The 26,453-nt window shown below is 42.6% G+C and overlaps 1 protein-coding gene across 16 annotated transcripts in view; it reads right to left on the minus strand.

Moving 5' to 3' along the window:
* RMI2 (RecQ mediated genome instability 2) overlaps positions 1-26,453 on the minus strand; it is a 45,291-nt gene that overhangs the window by 18,428 nt on the left and 410 nt on the right. For 4 of the 16 annotated variants that reach the window (XR_014933889.1, XR_014933890.1, XR_014933888.1 and 1 more), the window contains exons 1-5: positions 5,890-6,182; positions 5,630-5,804; positions 3,364-3,435; positions 2,683-2,745; positions 1,187-1,387 (exon numbers count right to left, since the gene is read on the minus strand). Coding sequence is in view for 1 of the 16 variants with exons in the window: in XM_085514196.1 (XP_085370322.1) it covers positions 5,656-5,804; positions 5,890-6,151 (411 nt within the window). In the remaining 15 variants the exon portion in view is untranslated. Of the gene's footprint in view, position 1; positions 1,388-2,416; positions 2,535-2,682; positions 2,746-3,363; positions 3,436-5,220; positions 5,805-5,889; positions 6,183-9,234; positions 9,322-9,732; positions 10,921-12,869; positions 19,270-19,968; positions 20,082-24,767; positions 26,181-26,453 lie in introns of those variants that run through there. The other 12 variants (XR_014933898.1, XR_014933897.1, XR_014933895.1 and 9 more) reach the window with 12 other exon arrangements.

Below are 26,453 nucleotides of genomic sequence, written 5' to 3' on the forward strand. Positions count from 1 at the left end.
ATTTTATTTAGTTTCTTTATTTAATTAAAATTACATTTATTTAAAGACCTAAAAACACTGCAATGCCATGAAAGGGAATTACTGACTAAATAAAAGAACAGTAAAGTTGCTGATTTTGATAATGTTGAGTGGTTGGTTTCAATGGTTACAGCCTGGATTTGACAGAGAGCTTTTTTAGTACAGTAAGTTTTTTCCTTGTTGGCCTTCCTTATAGTGAGTTGTTGTAAGCTTTGATCAGTAACTTGCATCTGAAAGGGGAAGTGCTGCCATTCCCTGTTCTGACATTCAACAAGTAACTGGCTCAGCAGCTTTAGGTTACCACAAGGAAGTCACAAAGCTGCATGCAGCTTGACTTGTGATCCTGGACTGAGCTGACTGAGAATATGCCTGTATTTCAGTGCTATGCAAACTTACCGGTAGAGAACAGAAGGGCAAAACTACCTGATTTAAGAGCAAATAGGACACCTCCTTCACTGACACAGCCCAATGATCTGAATGCTCTGGCTGCTGCTCTGGGTGTGGGACTTCCACTTTCCTGCTGCACTTCTGCCTGGTTTTGAAAAACCCCACGAGTCTGCCATCTGCTGGCCAGAAAACTCACAGGAGAGTGTTGTACTGTCCTGATGTATCAGCTAGAGCAGAGATGCTTAAAATTAAGTACAGTCAGAATGCTTTTGTCCTGAGTATTGTGGAAAGTCTGTGTTTAGAGCAGTGATACTTTAAAGTCCTCAGTCCAGCCCTTAATTTTTCTCAGCAAAGGGATACATACAGAATCAAAGTTCACACAAGAATTTGTGAACTATCAGCTTCCACCCCAAAACAGTATTTTTAGATTAAAACTTTTGGTTGTCCATGTCTGAAAACACAAACATTCTTTGCTGATCATAACTTCACCTTCAAGAAACATTTTCAGTAACACTGTCTGTTTCTGGAATGTGTGAATAAAACTGCCATAACCTCATCAACAACAGTCAGCAGATGTGATTTGGACAGTGTGGACTCAATCTCATGTCCTAACACAGATCACCAACATCTTTCCTGTCCTCACTTTATCACGCTAACAACGTGAGCCCCTGGCAGATCACAGTCTATAGTTAAGGTAGAAACAATGAAAAAGAGGAAGACATGAGAAGCACCCAGAAAAGAATCAGGACAAACTGCTGACAGTGCTGGAACCGTTGCTTACTTGTACTGCATCTGATGTTTATCTTCAGGCTTCTTTTTCTTTTTCGGCCTTTTTAAGCTTTCCACTTCTTCCCCTCTTCAGTCTTTCTCCATTTCTGTTCTGGTTCATGCTCACTTCTCTTCTGGTTTATGTTTGCTTTTTCTGGTTCTTTGTTCCTCATTTTTAGAAGGAGATCCTCAAGAACAACATGCATCTTGCTTGCTAGAGTGATACAGAACATATATGTTAAGTATTTAACCAAGGCTACAACCTGAACAGTAGACAGTCTCCCTACAGTGACTATCCCTTACAGTTCAATTCTTACCACTTTAATCTCGTCTTTCCTAAATTAACCAGCTGAAGTTAGCGAATATGCAGCAATTTATATAGTGCAGCAGGTTAAAGCTAATTATGAAAGCTAATTAAGCTACATAAGGCTAATTACGGAAGCTACTGAATGACACCATGAATTTCAGATAAGGCATAACTGAATTATACAATTAATACCATTCTCCTAAGACAGAAATAAAACATTTGGAAAGAGGAAAAATTTAGGTCAGAGGAAAGTAACTCCACACACGTTAATATCTGTCATTTCCTGATACCTACAAGTAGTTACACATCCTGCCCAAGAACTGCTGATGTATCTGTTCAGACAGCATCAGCATTTGTTCTATGCCACATTCCAGTAGGTCTTCCAGCAAAGAGCACGATACCTTCAGAGGAGCTGCATGTTTTCAAATGACATTACAGACAGTGATGAGGTCACTGACAGAAGCCTGAGGACTATCTTGACACCTACCTCAGAATTCTGAGGGTTTTTTTATCCATAAAATGAACTGTTTTTCCTTTTCATTTGTAAGCCGACCACCACCCACAGAGTGAGCTGGTGACTATGAGCACACCTGTGGGATGCTGAAAACCCCCCACTTTTAAGTGCTTGCTGAGCTGTTACTACTGAAGGAGACAGTCATCAAGTATTTGTGGATGACTGTGTTACCCGTAAAACATAAAAACAGACGGATTAAAAACACAGAAAACAAGCACTCGGTACACACACATGTACTCCCATGTGTGCTAATGAACACTAGGTGGCATCATCTGCCTCATTTACTGAATTTACCCAGAATGCAAACAGTAGATGGCTGGGACGTTTCAATCTGGGTAGGATCTTACAGGCAGCAAGTGGTTTTAAAGCTAAGCTGACATCAACATAAGAATATGAAATGCAGAGCCAAATTTTGTTAAAACCTGAGCATTGAGCATTCAGATGCTGCTGTGTCAAACAGATGTGGAGTGGCTGGGCAGCCAGGAGACCGAAGCCAGCCAGCTTCTATTTTCCATCCAGTTTGGTGTATTTAAGACAAATCTGTAACCAAAGATGTTGGAATATGTTTTACAGTTTTCTGTAAATGTAAATAAATCCAATCATATTTTTCCATTAATAGATCCCCCACAGTTCAGTGTAAGAACAGACTGCATTATGTGTTACTTGTTAATTTCCATCAAGTACTTACCAAACTTAACTGGATTTTATCTCCATTTCAGTGTGAGCCTTTCTTCAATGGTAAATACCAGCCCTGGGGATGGAAGAACCTTTTTAACATCCAAAATAAAATAGCTATCTGGATAACAACAGTAGGGAAAGCACTAAGTGCTAATGAGTGAGGGTTCTGATGAAGGTAATGAAGCACAGCTAGTACAAAAGGACAGCTTTTCACACAGAAACACCTGAGGCCACAGCCAACGTCAGGAAGTTAAAATCTACCAGAAGATACTAGACACAATATCAGCTACCTAACAATATAAGGAAAATCCTTGTCAGTAACAAAATTGCTTCTTCAAAAGCATGACTACATTTAAAAGATGCCCGTTTTCCAGCTGAGGTCAGTACAAGTCAGCTTCTCTGCAGAACCTGCACATCAAACTTGAACCCATGCATGGATGCTGCTGACTTTTTCCCCAGAACTGCTACCACGCTGCTCATCGCATTCTGGAGAAACTCACCTCTTACCAGGGAAGCGCCCCAACCCACAAGAGGTCTAAAACTGAAATAAAACAGCCTTAAAAAAAACAAACACAAAACCACACACAGAAAAGAAAGCATTCATGACTGTCTTGTTTTCACACAGGTTGATTTTTCCCTTATCAAAGTAGACATTGTTAGAAGAGAAAAAGTCTCCTTCGTATCTGCTTACCAGTGATATGTTCTCCCCACGTGTCTTTGAATCCCTTCTCAGAAGTCAGTAACCAAACCATGAAACGTATTCCTGCATCAAAATGAGGTAAAATGTTTATTAACATTTGTATTTATTAGTCATAGAATAAAGTTGTACTGCTGTACAGAGTTAGAATGGAGTTGAAATGGCTCCTATAGTTGTTCACAGAGACCAAACAAGCAGCTGGGCTCACGTGGGTACAATGCTTTTAGGCACATAACACTGACTGATTTTTCAGTTACTTGCATGGACTTTGTTTTGGAACATCCTCGTGCTCCACCTGTATTAGAGCTGAAGCCAGAGCATGTGATGCTGGCACACAACCAGGGGCCCAACTATCTACTAACAAGCCCTAGTTTTTAATAGGACTTGGCTGTACCTATTTATGGTACATAAACTGCTGAGGAGACAAACCCTCGGTTCAAAGCCAGAACATAATTTACTGCATTCCAATGGTACGAACTGAGCAAAGCTTAGTATCACATCATCTCACAGCTGCAATCTGGAACACACTCACACTTAGTGACTGTACAGCTGGCTGACAGTAACTGATGAGGGCCACAAGTGTTCAAAACACTGACAAGCTTTAAATGACAAAATCCTTCACTGTTTCTCAAATTAGGCCTCTCAAGGTTGGTTTGCACCTGCACAGTGAGGCAGCGGGTGATGTTTCAGTAGTGGTGACAGAGCTGTGAAAGACAAGCCATGCTCTGCACAGCTGTCACTACACAATATGAGGAGCAGCTCAATCAGCTCATCCAAGAGAACAGGCTGACAGTGGCGGCCAGATTGAAAACAGTGTTTTATAACTGAGAACTTGCTCTTTTGGAAAGTGTTGTTATGCTCTGTTGTAGTTTCCATGGAAATAAATAGCAGGAATTACATTCAGGGCAACCTACTTGGTACCTACAATGCACCTCTAACATCTCCAGCTGTGCAAGTTCACAGATGTTTCTGCACAAAGCACAGATTTTTATGCCCCAAAACTTGGTAGCAAAATTGATGTTTTGAGCATTTCTCCCAGGCTGAACAAATTCAGAAAGCACAGGGCCAGGTTTTGACCAGGTGAGTTCCCCAGCATTCAGGCAAGCCCAGGTTTCTTTCAGTTATGGCCGCTAATGCAGCACTCCCAGTTATCTCCTCTTTGAGGTCCAAAAAACAAAGTGCTCTAGAACAACATCCCAGCCCCTGCTCTGCAAGGCAGGGCTGCAGAGTGCTGTCACTCCTCTATGTACAATGCCACACAACAGCAACACAGCTCTAGAAAAAGGGAGGACTCCCAGTACTCAGCACTGCCCTGCAGCACCAAACAGCTCCCTCACAGAGACGCCCTGCAGCAGCCAGCACAGCTCCCCTCCACCTGCCAAACTCAGCTGCAGTCACAGCAATCGCTACAAGTCCCTTCTTCAGAAGTTCAACATTGAGTTGCTTTTGCTTTGAGTTCCCAGGAAAGCACTTCTAAGGTGAACTGTTAGAAAAACATCCTGTCTTGGCTTCAAAACCCAAAGTTACTGCACTACTAACGTCAACACAGATCTTCTCGAAGCACTTCTTCAGTTAAGAGATGCATCTCTCTCTGATCAAGCAACATTCAGAGCTTCATCATGATCAAATACAGAAAACTTCCCAGGAGCTGGGAACCAACATGTGTGTGTGCATTTTAGTGAGATCAATATTATGATACAAGGCTTCTGCTTCCAGGATTTTACTGCCTAGTTAGAAAGCATGAGATGGGCTCAGCTCACTTGCAACGAGCTTCAGGCTTTTGACATGAGAAGCATTTAGATGGAGAAGCATCTACCACAGGATAAAAGAAACAAGTTGCCAGCCAGTATGTGACCAACGGACCATTCTTTTTAATGACCACAGGATTCCACAAGAGACTCTTCCCCAGCATTAAACCAAAGTACAAAATTCTATCAAAATCCTGTACACATGTTTTGTATCTCATCAGCAAAGCCTCAGAACACAGAACTTCCCTCATACAACTGCACCTGACAGGGACAGGTTTGAAATACTAAACTCAAGGATGGAATTGCATCCTCCTTAAACCCAGCCCTTAGTCTGTAAAGATCTCACTTAAAGACCTATTTAAAAGACAGAGCTTAGTTTCAGAAGGAAAGAGCTCTGAGCCTGACTTCTCCCTCCTGTATTATTCCCTGTATACTCCACAGGTATCAGGCTTTAAACCGTACTACCGCGAGTGGCTCAATGCTCCGCATAGAAACAAACAGAAACAAATTACACTTCCAATCTGTGATGCAGAAGCGCTCAAGGGATGACTCTGTGCAGCTCCTCCACCTCCAGGCTCCACATCTCCTCATGCACCGGGTTTTCGGAAAGATCCGTCATCTTTATTGCTCGCAGCACGGGCTCGGGGCTGCAGGAGCGCACCACCCCCATCACCATCACGTACTTCCCTAAAAGAACACGTTAGAAATCCAATTAACCCTCACGTCTTCATTCTATGAGTGAGAGGAGAAGCAAAGCTCCACACAGCGTTACCTGCGCTGAGGCACGGCCGGCCCTGAGGCACGTCCTCCACTCCCAGCACGGTGAAGCTGCCGCCGCAATCCCGCAGCCGGGCCGAGCCGCCTCCGCCGCGCTCCACGTGCAGCACGGTGCCCTGCATCCACACGGCCCGCACGCTCAGCGGTTCCCTGCCCTCCGCCCGTTCCAGCCGCCACGTCCCGTCGGTTCCTCGCACCGCGACCCGCAGCTGTGAGGAGAGAACCTTGAGCGGCGGGAGCGACCCGGCCCCCAACATGGCGCCGAGAGAAAGGGCGGGAAACAGCCCCGCGCCGCCGGAAGGGAGCACTGCGCGTGCGTACGTGAGCGCGGCTCTGCCGCTAATGGCGGCGAGGGGGCGCTGTGTCACGTGACGGACCTGTCGGTTCCGTCCGCCCGGCCCACAGTCGGTTCTGTTGATACGAGGGCGGAGCTGCTGGGCTTAGGTGTGCAATCCTGAGATGCTGCGGGTCCTTTCAGTGAGCATCGTCCTCGACTAATGGGAAAGGGGATAAACCAAAGAGAAGCAAAAGAATGGGGCAGATCTGTGGCCTGTTCCCTCGGTTCGGAGCTCTCACAGTGTGGTACCAACAGAACCGACTCACTGCAGCCCTTCTTCCTTCAAACACATCTTGCTCCCCATTAAAACAGCCTCAGTTTACAACACCCAGTTTGAAGTACCACAATACACCAAATGACCTTTTCCCTCCCCAACTCGCCCACTGTTCCATGAATTATTTACTCCCAATGTCGTTTCTCTAGGGACGTTTTCTGTTTAGAGCCATTCTGTAAGTGGGCCTTGATTCCTTTTATGGTGTAAGGAAGCAGTTAACGTTTTGTTACCGTTTACAGTAAGAACAAAAAATAATCTTAGTAATAACAATAAAAACACTGCCCTCCGAGTACGGCCATTTCAATACGGAATCATGTAATCTGGCCATCAAATTGTATGGCTTACAGGAACAGAAAGACATTAGATGGTTACTGTATATGAACGCAGAATTTGAGCTGGGCTCACAGAGGAATGGCTGTAATTTATGCCCCTAAGCTGCAGTCACTTGACAGCATCAATATTTTAGTTTCACATTAAAAAAAATAATAATTGTGCCAAATATTGATGAAAGTATTGTATTCCTATTTGCTACCGTATAATAGGAGGGTCTAATGCTTATTAAGTCATTAATTCTATGGATGAAGACAAGACCCCTACAAGAGTGTAATAAGTAGGAGAGACTAAGAGGTCCCTTTTAAAAGATTTTCCTTAGAGAAGCTGTTCTGAGAAGGGCAGAAGCACTGCCAAGATACACCGAGTAATGGCTTTGTTTTCCAAAACCAGAAAATCTGTTCCTTTCAGTAAAAAGCAAAGTTACGCAGCACTGTGTGCAAAGTTCCTACCAAAGAGCTGGCTCAGCACCGAGACATGCTCTGAGCTGCAGGGAGAACGCCTGTTGTCTCAGCAGTGTTTTCTGGAGGTGATCCCACAGCAGTCACACTCCAGTTAATGGCAGCAGACAAAGCTCACGACGCTGCTGGAAAAGACTCTGAGTTGGTGACGGGCAGGCTATAAATTAAACTGGATTAAATTTACCATCATATTCTGAAGGTATGAAGGATGAGACTGAGTTTTGGTTTGTGTGGGTTAGAAAGCTCTCAGTCTTCTGCCTTCTGCTGCAACACATGCTTTCTAAAGAAGTAGTCTTCAAGGACCTTGCTCCTCACACTGATATGCACGTGAGAGGTGCTGGCAACGCATGAATAAGAAAAAGGTCTCCCATCCTACCTGGAAAATTTTCACAGAGCACTGTCCTAATCCTCTGATTAATGTCTACAGAAAAGTTTCTTTCATTTTCTCAGTGTCTCTTTCCTACTACTGAGAAGTCCCTAATGAGACTTCCAGTGCAGACAAGGAACAGTAAAGCTTCACCTTTAAGCATCAGCTTGGGTAGGTCTCTTATTTTCTTATACTGCACACAAAGTTATGAGTCAGTTCCCGGATTATAACATTCAGTGGCTTTCTGGTGTTTGTTTTGTACCACATAAAGGTGCAGAGTGGATCTGCTGACACACTGCTCCATGAAGCCTGGAAAAACATCCTCATCATTCAGGTGTTCTTTTTTTAAGGCTATCTCACCACCACTGAATTTAAATTAATGACTTTAATGGATGAATGGGTTGGAATTAACCTGTTGATAATCAGATGCTTCCCTCCCTAGCTTGAACTCTTGCTGCATGTAATTTATGCTTTTGGTCTGACATACAGATGCTAAAGCATGCTCCACCACTGATTTCAAAAGAGCTGGATAAAGGCTCTGTCATCTGCTGACACAAGAAGACTCCAGCTGTGTCCTGTCAAACTATAGTTAGCAGGCAGCTCTGAGTCAGTGGCACTTCAGAGGTGACGTGGACAAGGCAGCGAGCGCCTTCATTCATGTGCTGTTGTCAAAACACTGCTAATAGCAACAACAACAGTTTGGGCTCTCCCATAGTGACGCCCTGCCAAAACTGTATGGAAGTCACTCCAAGGTAAAACTGAACTAACTTTTGTGGTAAATGCTATCAAATAAAGCCTTAGTAATGTGCCCTCCTGTGCTCTTTTTGGAGAACCTAGTACAGGTTCTATACATGTATGCTTATCCTTAATGAGTCAGTGGAGGACTGCACCTTGTGTATGGCAGAGGGGAAAAGCATTTGGCTTAAGCACCTCTGCAGAGAGGGTTTAAACCTTAGCTCATACAGCCAGCCTTAACATGAGAAATAATTTCACTGCTCTTGCCATCATGCAAACTTAACCAGTTCCTGTCACCATGCATTCCTATGGGCAGTGAAAACAGTGCTAAATTCTCCAGCTTAGCTGACTCATTTCAGTTACAGAGAATTCTTAGAGGAAATGTTTAGAGAGCTCCAGTCATGTTCTGCAGAAGTGGGTATCACCCCTTTGTGCTTTTCCATGCTATAAATGCTCTGGTCAGTAACTGAAACACATCCACATTCTGTGGAAAAGGATCCTGACATGGTTAAAGAACAAAGAAGGAATTAATCTTAATCATACTATCTACAAGTACTACTCACCGCCTCAGAAATAACCTGTAGGGCTGACTTCCAGACAGGCTTTAAACTACTGCACTAACATAACAGTAACACTTTAAAACAGGAAACATGACTGGCATCCAATGCATTAGGTATTAGTACAGACTGAAGGGAAGCCAGCTGTATGGAGACCTCAGTGGTTCAGACTTTTTTTACTTCATTGCACTACATAAAAATACTGGACCTTTAGGAGAAGCTTAACAAGACTGGAGAGCCCATCAGTACTGTAGGTGAATACAAATCACAATGTCCTACCTTGACAGCTACAGGCCTTCTGTAAATAGTCTGCCATTACCGCCAGCATCCAGCTTATCCATTGAGAATGAGAACAGAATCATCTTCCTAAAGAAAAGCAACCAGAAGAGCGGCATTTTATTTCCAGAACCTTCAAATCATATATGGCAAAAACTAGAAAAATACATAGAGGCCAGCGAGGCTGCGAAGTTACAGCCAATACAGAGCATACATTAGCATGATTCTATAATGTCCAAGACCTGCACAGAGGGTCATGAAATAACTTTCTTGTCCCTGTAAGGAGAGGTAAGAGTTTGGAAATCTATCCAATCTTCAAGCAGGCCAAAGTCTTCTTGTGTCCAAAGAGACCACCTTCTCCTGCAAGCATTCCTGTGTTTAAACTGAAGGCGTGAGAGCTACACCACCACCAGTCAAATTAATTTAAATTAAGATTAAAAGTGGTTGAGTTTTAAAATAATGACTCAATAATTTTATCCCAATCTCACACTCAGTATGCACCTGTTCATTCAGGAAAGTAGGTTCAGATTAACATCAAGCTCTTTGAAGAGGAGAGTGAGCTTCCAATGGGTTGTGGCAATCCAGAGCAGGAAATATACCTCTCTTGCTTTGTGAGGGAGGATTTTGTAGTCTTCAGGAGACAGACATTAAGCTGATATGAGGATTGGGGGCAGCTGAAGCTCATACAATCAAGCACAGCTGTGTATGTTCTCTAGTCACTGAAAATTTGTAGAAAAAGTGAATATCCCTCACTGCTCTATGTGTTCTAGCCAATATTTTGTAGTTGTGTCCCCATCTTGGAGTATCAAATGAAACTAAGTAACTAAACATGACGACTTTCCTTAAATAAGCAAATTTTGCTCTGTGATCAGAGCATTTCCATGCAGCATATCTGCATTGGTTTTCTATGAAGCTAAAGGCAGCTCATTATCTAGCAGTCACCTAAATAACAAAACTGGGACTTGAAATTCAAAGATGATGAAAAATCAGAAGATGATTCTTCAGGGACTCAAGTATATCAAAGGCAGTAAATCAGCAAGATTTCAGCTTGTCACAAAAAGCAGCAACTGATGATAAAGGCAAAATCAGGATGCCTTATTTTCAAAAGCTGCAGAGCCCACAAAACCACACTTGCAGTAGTGAGTTCTGCAGCAAGATCTGACAGTGCTCATTTACTCCAAATTATATTCAAATAACTACAAATGTTGTTGAGGAAATTTTGAAGAACTGTCGCTCTGCTACAACTTGAGCTGGTCTGAAGTTCAGGCAACAGACACTTCAGAAAGGCAAAGCAGACAGCCGTGGATTTGCAAGGCAAAGTTCATCATGCAGGCTTCCTTACCGGCTACAGGGTCATTTACAAGAAACGCACAGGGTGAAAGTGAAAGCTGCAGGCTGGTTTCTTTTCACGTCCCTATCTCTGTATTTTGGCTACACTTATATCTTGATTATTTTAGTACAAGATAGAGCAATTACTAGCAAACAGACCTCACATGTAGATTAGGTATTTTCACTTTCATTGTTTACACAGATTTTAAGGCAGAGAGAGAATTGAATTCTCCTCTTTGAACCTACGCTTTGACAGAGACCCTGCTTTATTTCATTCTGATGCCTCTGCTTGCTGGGAATTCAGGGATTTTGGTCCGCTTCAGACCTTGAGGATCCCAGCAGTCGCCAGTGGAACTATGGAGGCTGGATTGCAGTCAGTAGGGCTTTCACGCTCTGTTAACTGATGCAATCCCTTTTACACCCACTTCAGTCAATTCAGTCCCTAATTGGGTGAACAATTTTTTTTTCTTTGGATAGCAAAAATATTCTCCAGGCCCTCTTTTTTTTCTTTTCTTTTTTTAAAATTTTTTTAATTGTTATTTTTTTTCCCTTCTATTGTTAACTATGGGGGAAACCACTATGTTAAGTAGAGTTAACCACTCTGATTAAAGGAATGTATATTTCAGGGCAGACTTTTTAATATGTGAGTGGGCTGGACCCACTCACTCCCCAGTTCCACCTTTCCTGGTAACATTAAGTATTTGTGTACAGAGGTCATGAAATACACTGGTTGGCTCAGCCTTCCTTGGTTTTAAGTAACTTGCAGAATCAAGGCTGGGAAGAAAAGTCCTTATTAAGAAACCCCCTGAAGTTCATACTAATAGGAGTGAGCATTTAAATAGTGGCACAATTTAATCATGGGTGGCAGTGTTCACTGAATGCCCTTTTTGCTTAAGGCTTTCTCTTCTGTTTCTTATAAATGTAATTGTAGATCCTGTATCGTTTCTGGACACATCATCTGGGGAAAACAAATTCCAACTGAAGGAAATGGAACTGAAACTAATTAGAGCATCTTCTAAATTCACCCTGTAAGCTTAAAATGTAAAACAGATAGATGAGTTTCTTTCTAAAGGCTGCATTTCCCAGCCTAACACTATGCCCTTGCTCCACCAGTACTTCTGTAATGTTTATCACGCAGCTGTGGAGTGTTACTAATAATATTTGTAAAGACTTGCAAAGTCAGGAGAGAGGTGGAGCTGTGTTGTTCTTTCAGTGTGGGGAAAGCTTAAGTTTCTGTTTTGAATTCAAAGGAATCTGCAAGTTTTGCAAGTTGCAATTTACACTATCTTGAAATCTTTGATCTGTTATCATGCATTAAGCTGCATGAAATTCCTGGTAGGTGAGTAGGAATTATTACTGCTTGGTTGTTTCATTAGTGTAAAGCAACAGATGCTTTAGGAGAAATGCTTCAATCATTCCCAATAGCCATCTCTCATCTAAACATGTACTGAACAATGAGTTTCCATCATGGCTTTCATTTGCTGTGTTTCATTCACATTGTTATATTATATACAAGTGTCTAAATATGCAGCACCTGATTTTAACAGCTCAAAAGTCCTATCTTCTTGTGGCAGCTCTATAAGTAAGCAAACTGTGCATTTCAGAAGGTGAGAAAGGGCAGGGGTAGGTTCCATACAAGCAAGCCCTGGCTGTCCAACCTGCTATGATAGAATGGAGCTGCTGCCTCCACTTGCTAGATTTTACCAAGTGCTACACTTTGAACTCACACAGTTTGGCCTGTGTGGAAGCAGGTTAGTTGTGACCATGGAAACATAAGATTCTTGTGAAGGTGAGATGAGACATCTATAATGCAATTGCAACCCAAGAATGCTCTGACCTTTGTCTAAGCTTTGCCAAATGCCTTGGGAGGAAGGAGAGCTCCCCGTCATTATAGAGCAGTCTCTGATTATGCACTGCTTGCAAATGAAGTACTTCTTGCATCTTTATTTTTTTTCTTTCCTTCTTCCTTCATTGCTCACAGACCCTGCAATAAAATCTTTTTCACTCTGCTGCAGTTATCAAGAAACAGATGACTTAAAACCTGGGAGGCAATGCAGCTGCATAATGCAGCAGACAGGAAATAGTGCACTCACAAAACGCTGCAAACACATAACTAGGATTACTTCTACTTCAGCAGCTGCCCTGGTTCCGTGCAGAGGTTAGATACAAATTCTAAGCACAAGTTCGGCTTTATAACTTCCCTTGAACTTCTTTCTAGGCCAAACCTGTTGTTAATTTTAGCATTTATTGGTTATTGTAGCTAAGGCTAAATACTCATTTAAACTCACTGGGATAAGAGTTGTACTTACAGTATATTCCAGGGAACTTTAGCTCACATTTTCATCTGAAACATAATGTCACACAAACTATTTTTAACATAAGACACAAATGCATTATGTTTTCCTTTCACTTTGCTTTACTACAGCTTGATCTTTATAGGACAGTTGTCACTATTTTTGCCAACTGAAAAAGAATCTCATCCCTTCAGTGTTTTATTAAAACCATTTTCTTTCAATCATCTTTTAAATCCACCAGTTTTATCCAATAGTTGACCAGTGAGATCACTTGAGAATTCGGGCTTAGGTCCCTTTCTGGCACCGAGAGACTCAAGCACATGCTTGTCAAGTTCATTTTGAAGATATGACCTTGCTACAAACCTGTAAAAGTAAGTGCTCTATGGTCTTCTGAACTCGCTTTAGTGCACAAAAGGCATTCAAGAGCAATTGAGCTACAGACGGAAAGAATGGGACTTTCCTTTAAGCCTGCAGGTTTAGGCATTGATTTGAGAGAGGTGAGGCACTGTGTCCTGGCTCAACTTCAAATAACTCTTATGTACTTTATTTAATAATTGTTTAAAGAACAATATGTAACAACACTCAGAGGAAACACCAGAAATTCAGTATTTCCCACTCACAGTTGAGTGCTCAAACTGTTAGGCTCTGAGTCTCCCTTGGCTTAAGAAATATTCCTCCTTCCCTTTCACTGAGAGCTGTGCTTTGCAGTTAGAACACCTTCCAGAAAGGGGAGAACTCAGAGTTTGCCTAATTAATTTAAATAAGGTCACCAACCAGCCAGTCTGCTTTAGAACAGGGCTTAAATCCATGTCTTTTTAGTTCTAATCTAGCACTCCACTTACTAGACAGTCTGTCTTCCCTAGCCAGGCCTGTTTCCCAATCTGTAATTAAAAAGATGGCCCCTGCAAAAGGCTTTGTCATACACAAATGAAAAGCATGGTTAAAACAGCAGCTAGTATTGTTTTTCATCTAGCAAACTTCCTTTCTCACACTTAGAGACAAGCAAAGCAGGTCTTCAAAGTTTGAATTGCCCTGGAAAAGCTGGGATTCATATTTATTTATTTCCTGTATTGGTGTACTATACAAGTAGACTTGGATTGCATGCAATGAGATCATTGGCAAAAGATGTAAATAATGCATAAGAGGAATGGTGGGAGTGAAGAAAGTGGACACTGCTGAGGAGAGTTTAGATGATAAAATGGTGAGAGGACAGACTGACTGAACACTCGCTCAGATGTAGGGACTTGAACATATTTGCAGTGACCACCTCAACTCTTATTTGAATCCCAACCCATGAGATAATGATAGGTCATAAAAAGACAGTAATGATCATCTGAACTCAGCCTGTAACTATTTTGTCAATAATGAACCATAATGCTTTTACTGGATGTCTTCAGCATGCAGGGATGAAAACATGATGGTTCCATCCAGCAGAGGGGGCTTGGCAGCAAGTTTTTTGAACACAAATCCAAGTGATTTCTTTGGAAACTGAGTGATATTAAAACTAAACTGACTTTTATAGGAACTTGCATAGTATTAAAGATAAAAGCAGAACTTCCCGTGAACAAGAGACACAAATATAAACAGACCGAACACAAATGGAGTGTCTTTCTGGTTAACTTTGTTTCCCTTTCTTTTCATTGTGGCTTTCCTATTTCACCAGAAAGCCCACTCAGTTATAGCTGACAGGCACAGTGCACAAGAGAAAAGGGCTTTTCTCCTAATTCCTTTGAAAATCTGAGTCCAAGTTCCTATTAAATCTGTCCCTGCAAACTACTTCAGTATATGCACAAGAGAAAAAACATAGGAAGAGAATGAGGGAAGCTCAAGATGGAAAGTTTTCCAAGCCATCACAGAGCTGTGGGTTTGAAGGCATGACACGTTATCCAGGGGTTCAGGACACTGCAGCACCGTTACTGAATTATTTTAGGCCACATGGAATTTGGCAACCTCACAGTATGGTGGTTCCAAAAGAGTGCATGTAATTCAAGGTCATGGTGTAAAGAAGCCCATTCCAAGTTAAAGCTTAATGTCAAGTTGCACACGGAGTTAAGAGAAAAGAATGCCACAAATTAAAAATAGGCTGGCTAGGCCTCTGGCAGAATTCCTATTTTTTCATGGTTAATTGCCCCCAAACCTGTTTCTTTGCTCAATTTCCATTCACTCAGGAGAAAAGTGCAGGCAGGTGCATGCTTGAATACTTAAGAATTTTATTAATTTTATTATTTCTTATGAAGAGAATGAGCACTTGAATGGCACCGCTGAGTGCTGCTCACAATCTGACTCTTTTATCCCTAGTGGGAACTAGCAGCCAGTTTTAATGACTCTGGCAGAGATAATTATTTTCACCTCTGTGGCTCTAGATTTCAGTAAAGGAAATATTGACAGTGATGTTGCCCTAAAGTAACCTGATGTGAAATTCATCCCAGAGTGTCAGAAGGTGCAGGTGACTCACCACGGCAGATACGGGTGCAATGCTCTCCATCACCAACATGAGTACGGGTTGTCCTGAGCACTGCTGCAGTCAGTGCGCCTCACAGGGATGCAGGTGGGTGCAGTGCTCTGCAGCAGCCCAGGCTCTGCCTACTCACCCAGCTCCGGTCATTCTGGTAAGCTCTTCTCAGAAAGCAGGATCTCAGCAGCCGCTCTGTGTTTGTGGGGTGTTGAGGCTGCTACCCACGTGGCGGCACAGAAATTTTCCTTAAGCACTAATATACTTAAAAAAAGGAGTGTGTGGGGGAAGAGGGGAAGTAGAATTCGAGTCACTCATTGAAAGAAAAATCAGAAATCAGAATTTCTGCGTGGATGTAGTGTGCTCCCAGTCTGTATCGCTGTGTTTCTGACAGAAGGAAGAGCTGAACTACAAGGGCTCTGGCAGTGTTTGTCCTCAGGCCCCCAGCCAAGCATCACACTCACCTTTTGGCTGGCTCCCTTCTACACACCCCGCTGCATCCCTCCCCTCTGCACTCTGCTCCTTGGGTATCCTCTCCTCAGGGGTTGCAGGTGAAAACCCTGACTCTTGCTTTTCAGATTGGAGCATTTCAAAACATACCAAACCCTCCACAAGACACAACTGTGAAAACAGCAAAAGACTGAGGAACAGCAACCCTGCGTTGGCTTTCATCAAACAGAATGAACCGCATAGCACTGCTGTGTGCCCTACTGGAGGGGAGTGAGGAAAAGAGGATAAAAGTGGGTCGTTTTGAGAATGTGCAAGAGAAAATGAATCCACTTAAATGTTAACGAATTGAGTCAAAGTACAAGGAGCCTGTGCTTCCCAGAAAGGAAGTTCAGTAACAGAACCACAGTTATGTTTCAGATGCTAAATGGAAAACTGGAGAAGGTAGGCAGTTCTCAGAACAAAAAGCAAAACTGTCTGAAATGTACGTTACTGGAGACAGAGAAAGAAAGTAAAAGACAGAGCATCTTGAAAGTAAAAGAAGCGTTGAACAGTAAAAGGGTATCAAGCAGAAAATTCAGGAAGCAATTAATAAACAGCAGCCTGGAGGGCAGAGAGAAGCAGAGCGGGGTAAATTTTTAAGCCTGGGACACTGGGATTTGTTCATGCAGAGAAAAGTCACTTGGAGACAAAATCCCAGCAGAACTGTGGAAGAGGCCAATACAGAATTAGCTGAGACAAACACGAGAAGTATGAAAAAAATAAAAAAGAAGAGAGAATTAGGAATGTGAGCTGGAGATGAGACAGGCTGGAAATGAGAGAAGAAAGAAAGAAGCAACAGAACAAATACTGCATGGGATAAGGAAGGAAAAAGAGCAGAACAGCCCATTCTAGCTTAGCTGATGGGAACTGTAGATCTCCCGGATCTCCTTTATTAATTGCCAATGCTAAGTGTAAAGCTTTGTGGGTACAAAACTTTTTGCATACAGAGGCAACCATCTGCACAGGCTCAAAACGGACTAAAGGAAGTGTTATCTTAAATGACAGAGGAAATATCAAAGCTATGAATCCAGAGGAGTGAGGGGATGATACCTGGCTTTGTCAAATATTCTTGCACACGTGAGACCCTAGAAGCTGCTGACCTAGAAACTATTCAGCATTGCTCTTGCTATTATTTTGCCAAGGGCATGGCTTCTTCCACCTTGGATCTACAATAAGATCATTACTTAAGACAACAAAAATACTGGGCCATATTGTCAGTCTTTTTCCTCCATGGATGAATAGAGCCCCTCTCGATATGGTGCAAAAAGAGAAGTAAAAATACCCAACTAGAAAGGGTGTCTGTGCTGAGTTCCCAGTGACTGCAATGGCTGAGTCACAGTGGGTTCTTGGACATGCAGGGGAGTTTTGGCAGGAAACCGCCTACCACTGTATTTACAGCTCCACTTCAGCTACACCATTCGACTCAGCTCAGTACATGATTTTTATCACTCTGGATGCTGGGGACACATTTGCGCAGAGACACTTTCCAAAAGGCCACATGTGTTCTTTGCTGGATTTTGGTGAGGTTTCCACATACTCACTACAGATGGAAGTACTTCCCCTTCTATCCTTTTACCCTTAGTATAAAGTTACTTTTCTCCATCCACTCTGATGTCTTTGAGTCATACCTGGCATGCATGCATGTTTTCCATTGCTGAACTCCGTCATGTTTTCATAGGATATACCGTACCAGCACAGGCATCTACAGTAGCATATCAAGCACATGGAGACAGAGTCCTGCCCTACCACAGAGCAAACTGTCTACCTCTGGAAATTAAAGTAATGAAACAACAAGAAGCTTGTATCAAAGAAACACACTGCAACTCTAGCAAAGCTTCTTTTTTTACCTTTCTTCATTGTAAAGCATAGTTTTATCTATAGAAAGCTATGTCAATAAGATAGCAATTGCAAATTCCAGCATTTGAAGGCTACAAGAGGCCTTCCTTGTCTTTTCCTGCAAATTCTGTCCTAGTTTTGTGAAAGAACTTAGATCACACATTTCACTAGCACCCTTACGTCACTCAGCACACAGATATGTGAGTGGGCAGATTTCGGGTTGCATGTGCAAATGTAAATCTGATATTGCCCAAGTTTTCAGTTTTAGGTTTTGTAACCACACAGCATCCACCAGCAGAGCCTTTGCACCTGGGGGCAGCACAGGAGGCAGGTTGTAGTGTGAGCTGCACTGAAGTACGGACTGCTAGTTAAGAGAATATGAATTACTCTCAGGAACAGTGATGGGGTGTCTGTGCAGGTGTGAAGGACCTGCCTACGTTCACAGAGGGCTCCCTGGTGGAACACACTCAGCCCAGGACAGCTCCACAGCCCAAACCAGGAGCATGTATACAGACAAGAAAATACTTCAGCTGGACCCAGTCTACACAAAAGTTAATGCAAATTAAAAGCAGTCACAGGACTGCTGGGGAGCTGCCAGCTCCACTCTTACTGTTGTGAAGTTAAGGAGAGTGAAGTGAGAGGGAAGCCTCTTTGGGCTGTTCTTAACAGCCAGCAGAAGCAGTCAGTTCCTTCCAGCAGTGTGTGGGTCTCTGCTACAAAGCAGCAATTGCCTTAGCGATCTATGTTGGTAAATTTGGACACTCATGCCCTTTCTATGCTGCACAACACATTGCTTGTAGCTCACGTTTTGGAAACAGAATCAGCTGTAGCCCTGCCTTCAAGTACACACTCGAGAGATCATCATACGCAGAGCAGAGAAAGGATGCTGAATGAATCACAGGAGACGACCTGCTGGCCAGAAATGTGTGGGCTGTACCATTCTTGGTATTTTAGGCTACAGGTCCGTCACACAAAGGATTCATTACGATCTGACTAAACTGAATGAGCGCTGTGCTGTGAAAACCAACGGCTTTACCTCCCTGGGGTGAAGGCAGTATTTAGTATTTCCACTCCCTCCAAATCACTCTCCTCCTACCTGTCTACCACGACCAAAACCACATGTTGGCACAAGATTAGCAGAAAATAACCACACTGTGACCTGCCTGCCCTGCTAGTGGAAACTGGGAATTCACGGGAATTGAGGGAACTGGAGGCAGTTCATGTGAGTTACACTCTTGGTACCGCAATTTATCTTCAGGTTGATATTTCAGAGTTTCATATATGTTGTTCAGTTTCCCCGAAATTAACCTTTAAATAAATAAATAAGGGAGAAAAGCCCACAGTCTTTCAGGGGGATCAGAAACCATTTTCAGGAAGCACTATTAACTTTGATGGTAAATGCAGCCACTGAAAGTAAATGCATTCTTCCCTGTGTGTGTACTGGATTAATATTTTCATTGAGTTTCATACAGAAACAGAGAAGGAAGACTGCCAGAATACCACAGTGCTATTTATTGCAGACTTGTCAGGAGTTGAGTGATTTTCAGTGTGGTCTGTGAGGAAGCAAGAAGCTTGAACCAGGTGAGATGCTTTTTCCAGCCCTGACACCTGGGACCCTTCCTTGGCAGCAGCTGATGGCTATGGGGAGTGAAACAGGACAGTAAGAAAACAAGAGGAAAATAAGTGAGAACAAAAAGTCAGGATGAAGGCAGGAAACCGGAGGGAGCCGGGTGATATCCTTTCAGCTAATTCAAAATTGGTATTTGGAAGTGAGCTTCAAATGTCTGTTTTTCATCTCTTCAAATATAAGCTAATTTTAGCTTTGAAGTGGTCTGGAGCACTGCTCTGGTCTGGATGCAAGTCTGCTTTTCCATTTTGCTAAGAACATCTGCTTGGTGATCCTCACCACAATGCCACCTGCAGCACTTTGGATGCTGAGGTCAAGCCTGACATGAGGACACAGCTGTCTGGCCAGGAGATGGCCCCAAGGCAGTTGCATCCCATTATTTCTAAGGAACCAGAGCACATAACAGAACAAAATCCTTTATCCTTTTGGATAAAGGACAGTATTCCTGAGAAACATCCTAGGATCACAGACCCTCTACTGCTGTTACTCAGTTTATATACTATTTTAACTAGGCATTTTTTGAAGTGCTTTGATGAAGCTCCTGACAAGCCTTTAGCAAAGAAATCTCATGAATTATTTCCTCCTGACCAAAGCATGGACTTTGTACGGACTGGGGAGGATACTGGAACATTTTTAATGTATCCTGAAATTCTGGATCTCTGGCAGGCCTCTGAAGCCACGAAATACCATAAGAATGTGCAGGATCTTACCTGTAAGTGTTCCACCTCTGCTATGTGAAGTCATGGCATTGTATGAGCATTAGAAAGAGCTCTCCCTGACTGACCGGAAAATCCATATTCCCTGTTAGTATTTTAACCTTTCCCTGTAGACACAAGGAGAGAGGATGTTAACCTATTTATATGGGAAATCATTAGAAAGAGCACAAGATTTAAAATCACATTCATCAGTTTATTGGGATTTCTTGGTATTACTGCACTAGGTGCTTAATTGCATCTGTTTGCCTATAACAATTCTCAAGGGAAACAGCCCCATTACTTGACATTTGAAGAATTATATCAGGGATTCATGGATCACTCTGTATGGGAGCAAAACCAGAAAGTCATGTACACTGCAGAAACTGAGAGGTAACTCAGGCCATGCTCTGAGTCAAGATATGAGACAGGTTAAGAACAGGTCAGCTGGAGCAAAGAACTTCATAGAGGGACAAATCTAAACTGTCTGCATACAAGAATACTCCCAGCCATCTTACCAAAAGGTTTTTCTGTAAGTAAAGTCGTCTTAGAATGACTTGTGGGTTGAGGTCATCATGTGTTACTACTGGCATGGTCAATAAGTTTCTGAAAGTCACCTTGGCAAACTCAATTTGATTTGTGTGGTTAAGCCTAATGCCTTCTCTAGACTCATTATGAGAAAATTTGGCAGTATTTTGACATTATTATGAACTGAAATAGATTTACAATTAAAATACAGCATAGCATTTCTCTGCAGTCTAAGACAGTTGGTAACAGGACTTCTCACAGAGTCAGAGGACAAATCTGCCCTTGCAAGTGAGTCACCATGGACGTCAAACCTCCCGACAACAGCAATTGAGCAAGATATCTACAGAGCTCCTAGACGAAGCCCTTCAAGCTGGGCACTCTTCCCACTTTCATATTCTCAATTGCCTAATTTACTGAGGGGACATCAAGGCCTGAATGCTGTGTTACACTGATTTTACATAACATAATATTTCTTCTTAATTAATCCATGAGCATTTGTGGAGAGGGCTGTGTCTAACTAGCATAGATCTTTACAAAGTTAGAGAATGCTTCACTAATATATTTGGATGAAGTTTTTGATTTACAACCTTCATTACAGATGCCAAGAGTTCTACATTTAAATGACTTTTTTATCAGAAATTGCCAGCTGACTCTCAAGAAATTCCTAGAAATTCTGCTGGAGATGGAAGATGATGGAGCTAATCTATTCTGAACACAACTTGTTGAGTCCACAAGTAAAACTGGCCATTTTTATTTTTTTTCATGAGTAGTTATGGTGGTGGTTTTATGTTTGTTTTCTTGGCAAATGTGGAATTAATACTCCAGTTCTGAGGTTGATTGGTAAGCCGCCTATCAGGATCTATCTTTTTTTTTTCAGGAAACGGGAGAGGAACAGAAATCTGGCTCATTTCTCAGTGAATATATTGAAAATTGAAAAAATAAATGTCATGTTACCTATTTCTTGCCCAGATTTGGTTGTGCCTCTGCAGCCTTTGAATTACTTTAGTAGAAGTTCATCACTTGTATGTGTTTTGAATAGATGGAATGATGGGAGCACCAGAAAAGCCATCAATGTTCCTCTACCATAGCAAATTTGTAATTGTGTAAATGATGCAGGACACAGTCTAACTTGACACCGATAACAGAAAGTGGCAGAAAATGCCCGTCAGAATGGAAAACTCTAAGAGCAGAGGGTAATGATACCATGAAAACGGTAACAAAGAAACACTGGAGGTCTTTTTGGATTATAAGTAGATGCTTTGTTTGCTATCCTCAGCATCCTCACTCACAAGCAAAGTTTCCCCCAAGCTCTTCATCCCATCATCCCCTTCCTATATTACATGGAGGGCTCCAACTGCACACTTGAACTTTAACCTCAGCATCAAAATAGCTGCAGGAGAGTTCAGTGCCATGGCTGATTTTCCTGTGCCCTATTACAGCTCCTCATTCGTGGGCCTGGGATCTGAAAATACACAGGAATGGGGAAGTGGAAAAAGAGAGAACATGGCTTCAACAACAAGGGAGAGAGCTGCTGGAGCAGTGATCAAGGCAATGGGAAGGAAGTGGAGGGAGGTCGGTTGTTCTGACTTTCTTTGGAAAAGATCACACAGGCACCATGGTACCCAGATGAAGTAAAATTAGCACCTGGCTCTGAAATTCAAGGTACATATTCCTCCAGCCAGCACTGAAACCTCTGTAGTCCAGTAAAGCCAAAATAGTATCATACAGTTCTGCTTTGAAATATCCAGTTCAGTTTTTATTGCAGCAGTTCTCACACATGAAAGCCAGCCTGCTGCTTCTGCAATTAGCACCAGTGCAACTATTAGGGACCTAAAGTTCCTCTGTCAGCTGTGGAGTCTGCTCATATACACAGACCCACACATGAAAACCCACCAGAAAGCATGCTGCCCCTTCACAACACTTCTACCAATAATTTGAAGCTTTTTTCCTCTTTTTTAGAAGAATGTTTAAACTACTGAAATGTTGAAAACCCAAACCACATTTTTGTACAGTTAACTGTTTAGCTTTTGAATTCATAAGACTAACACAAATCTTGATTTGACGTGGTTAATATCAACAAAGGAACTTCCAATGAAGAACAGGCAGGGTCCAAGGAAACCAACACTAACTGCTCCAGAAGAAGGAACTAACAACATTTAAAACAAACAATTCCAAAGTAGCCAGCTTAGAAAGAAACTTCCCTCACAGCCTCAGAGAAGTCAGGACTTCCTTGATTTATGACAGTTTATTTCTCTTACAGAGATGCATTTCAGAGAATTTGTCTGGAATGCTCAGGGAAACTCATGAGAGGAGAGCGCAGATCTTACTCAGTATTAATACACCGTTAAGATTAATTAGCTTAGCTTCCCCAAAACATTGCTTTCATCCTAGCCAATAGACATGTGCACATCCTCAGGACTAATACTCACAAGAATCCCTTCCAGAAGACAAAATACACATTTCTAGCATCGATCCTAGCTGGGTGGGATCTGAATTGTACACTGTCCACAAAACAGCACAAATTCCAGCCCAGGCAGAAGGGCTGGTTCTCTACTCACTGGATACCCCTTGTCTGGGCATAGGCATGATGCTTGTCACAGCTTGAAAACCAGCTGAGGACATCTCAAACTATATCTTGTTCTTGGCACAATAATTTATGTATGCTGCCACGGAGAAACAAATATACACATCACTCTTCAATGATACATAGCTTGGTCATTAATACCAGAATAAAGTGAGTCATCTTTATAGCCACTTGCCTACAGGTAAACGCCTAAAAAGAGTAAGAGGATAAGTTGTATTCAGCAGGCTCGCTCTTTTACCTCCAAACTTATAAAGTGATAATATGGACAGCATGGAAATGGAGATGCAAAAAGAACTGTCTAGTCACAGCAGTCAGATTTTTGGGCATGTCCCATTTAGATAAGTCAGGGTCTGACCTTAATGCCTTGCTAAAGTGGGTGATGGAGATTCACACTTCTCTGGGTGCTGCAGGTTTCAGTGTATCTGAAAGCAGACTCAGAAGCAATGTGGTGTCTAATTTACTTGCAAAATCAAAGAATTCCGATTTCAAGGGTTTCGTTTAAATGAAAATTCAGATTCTGAAGAAGAAAACAAAACCCACTAAAACAGGAAGGACGGTATTGTGGTTAAGTTTCTAGTACGGGGCTCTGAAGACCTGAATTATGTTCCATTCCTAGCCCTTCTGCAGACTGTCTCACTCTCTGACTTTAAGCAAATCACTGAACCTCCTGGTGCTTCAGTTCCCCTTTTCTATAAATCATGTTGCTGGCTTGGGCAGTTTAGACAATGTGGACAATATGCTTCATGTAAAAGATACCATTTCCAATAGAAGCACAAGGGAGGAACTGATGCTCTAACCCCAAAATGCTAATAGCAACATACACAGCCCTATTGACCTGAGTCATTCTTGCAACAAGACAACAAGTTCTTTGGCCTAGAAGAAAAATGTAATTGCTCACTGACAACTTTCTTCATAAAAATAACAAAATCGGCTGTTTAGCCATTAATTCCCACAATGATCTCCTGTTTGATATACCAGACTCTAAACAAAACACTATTCCAGAGATATGCTGGCCTGCCAATTAATTCAGCTTCACCTGAGAATTATTTCCTGCTTCTACAAAAATTAGGAATGAAGCTGAAAAGGGAAGAGCCTCCTGATTTTCCATTTGTTTCAAGTATTTTTGCACTTCATAAAGAAACCTCTGCCTACATTACACTGCTGCTAGCATGGCTAAGGGTATGTCTTCTGAAAAAAAACAAAAAAAACCCCAAAAGAACAACAAAAGTTAAACAAAGGGGAACATTATATGCATTACCTCCAACAGACACAGCGCTCTCCCACCTCCAACACCACCTTCACACCCATGCTTTTCCCTCCTTGCCTCCTGACAGACCCTTCCCTGCACCCCTCACACTTCCAGCCAGAGAGGCCTTGCTCCTGCTGCAAAACATCCAGGGTTTCCTCTGAATTTTGTTTCATTTTCCAAGCCAATGTTTATGAAATAGGAGTCACGGCTCTTATTTTAAACAAAAGTTGAGTTTGTTCTTTATCTAAACCTTAGGAGCTTTACTAATGAGACCCTTCAGATCACAAGTATTACATTCCTGACCTAAGAAAGAACGCAATCCTTTTCCTTCACACTAGACTTTGCCTTTTTTTTTCTTTCTCCCTGAGACCACCATCATGGAAGAAAGGTACCTTGTGATAGGTAGGGAGCAAAACAAAGAGGTCTGAAGTGTTACACGAGGAAGGCTCTACTTACCAGAGCAGCAGCAATTGCAGTCATTTGACTTTGCAGCAGAGCTTCAAATTTAAGTAATTTCTGGAGGTCTCCTTCCCACGAGGGCTCTGCATCAGCTCCAGATTTATGCACTGCCCTCTACTGGGTAAAGGAACATGGTTTTAGCCAAGAGTAACATAACCTCATCTAAACCTACTGGAAGGGACCTCTTTCCAAGGCCCAGATGGTGGGGCTTTTAAGTAGAGGTAGAGGGGGTAAGAAAGAAAATAAAAGGATGAGGATAGGGGCTTACAAAAGGAAATGTGAGCAGAAAATAATCAAGATATCCCAATAAAGCTCAACTTGTGCACACATTATGGAGCATGCCAGCCTGCAGTTCACATACAAATGACACCAAACTCCTTGGGCAGCAGCCCGATGTGCTTTCCTTTCATTGCCTGAGCTGGTAGAGTGGCTGGAAGCAAACCTACCCAATGGAGCCCCACCAACCTTTGAAGCTTTGCGACTAAATATTATTACCACATTGTTGTTGAATGAGGAAGACTTTTTGGACAGACGCTTTGTCAGCTGCTCAGGCCATGGCAGCCAGACTGCACGTGCATCCGGAGATGTCTTCTTCCCCTTGTGATCTTACAAAATCAAAAATGACATGAAAGTGAAACAACTTTCCTGGCACACCTGTGGCAGCCAGCAGCCAACCTCCATCCCACCTGAGAAACACTGAGCTGCAGTACGGCCTGAGGGCCCCAGCGATGGCAGCAGGAAGGCAACTCTGGTGCTGCAGGGCCTGGCTGGGAGTTAAACCATCTGAGCTGTGGTTTTGGCTCTGATTTACCTTACTGTGACTCAGTTAAGCACTTCCAATCTCTGCTCTTTGGAGGGGAGGTAGAGAACCTGGCCTAAGCAGGTGTTAAGCTCTTAAGGTTGGTTATACCGTGTTCAAACAAAGCAGCCTTTGAATCTACTTACTGGCTGGAGTGCATTACAGCAAAGCAAAGAGCAAAACATTTCTCACTATTGCATGTTTGAATTCTAAATAAGTTTCAGTTCCACCATTCCTGAGTGCTTTTGTTTTAAAGAGAAAAGCAGCCCCCACACACTCATAGTGAACCTCAGCTCAAGTTCAGTTGCTCAGAAATGGTCTGAAAGAGAATTCTGAGCACAAAGGGAATCTCTGTGCCAGTTCTTAAACTGTACGATGAGCTCTGCTTCTCCAGATTCACGACAACTATGCTCTCACGTGACAGAACACGAGCAGTGAATTTCAGTGACTAAAGCATCACAAGAAATTTCCAGGCTCACCTTCTGTACGCCAGCAGGGCACTCTGTCACCGTGAGGTTAATTCAGTCTGTGACCACGCTGGGTTTTGAAAAGAATACAGAGTCCCAAAGCATGAAATACATCCCCTTGAAGGGCAACTAATGAGTCCCTTCTGGGCCTTACCCCTTAATCTTCTGACAGAAATATTTCCTTTTCATTGTCACAAAGTATAATGACTGCAAGGGGAAATTGTCCTCCCTCTGCTCCCGATGTGAAGCAGTGAGATTGCAGCACCCATCTGTCAGACTGTGCAGCCCTGTGCTTGGAAGTGACAAATTCATGATGTGATTCCAAAGTGGAGAGGACCTGCTTCCAGGGGCATCAAACCCTGGCTGGGGTTTGCAAATCTCCCTGTGGGTGAGCAGCAGCCCCAGCAACCCGCACTG

The sequence above is a fragment of the Coturnix japonica genome, chromosome 13 (assembly GCF_054131305.1).
Source record: "Coturnix japonica strain WE chromosome 13, WE-NBRP24, whole genome shotgun sequence".
In the NCBI taxonomy this organism is placed as follows: domain Eukaryota; kingdom Metazoa; phylum Chordata; class Aves; order Galliformes; family Phasianidae; genus Coturnix; species Coturnix japonica.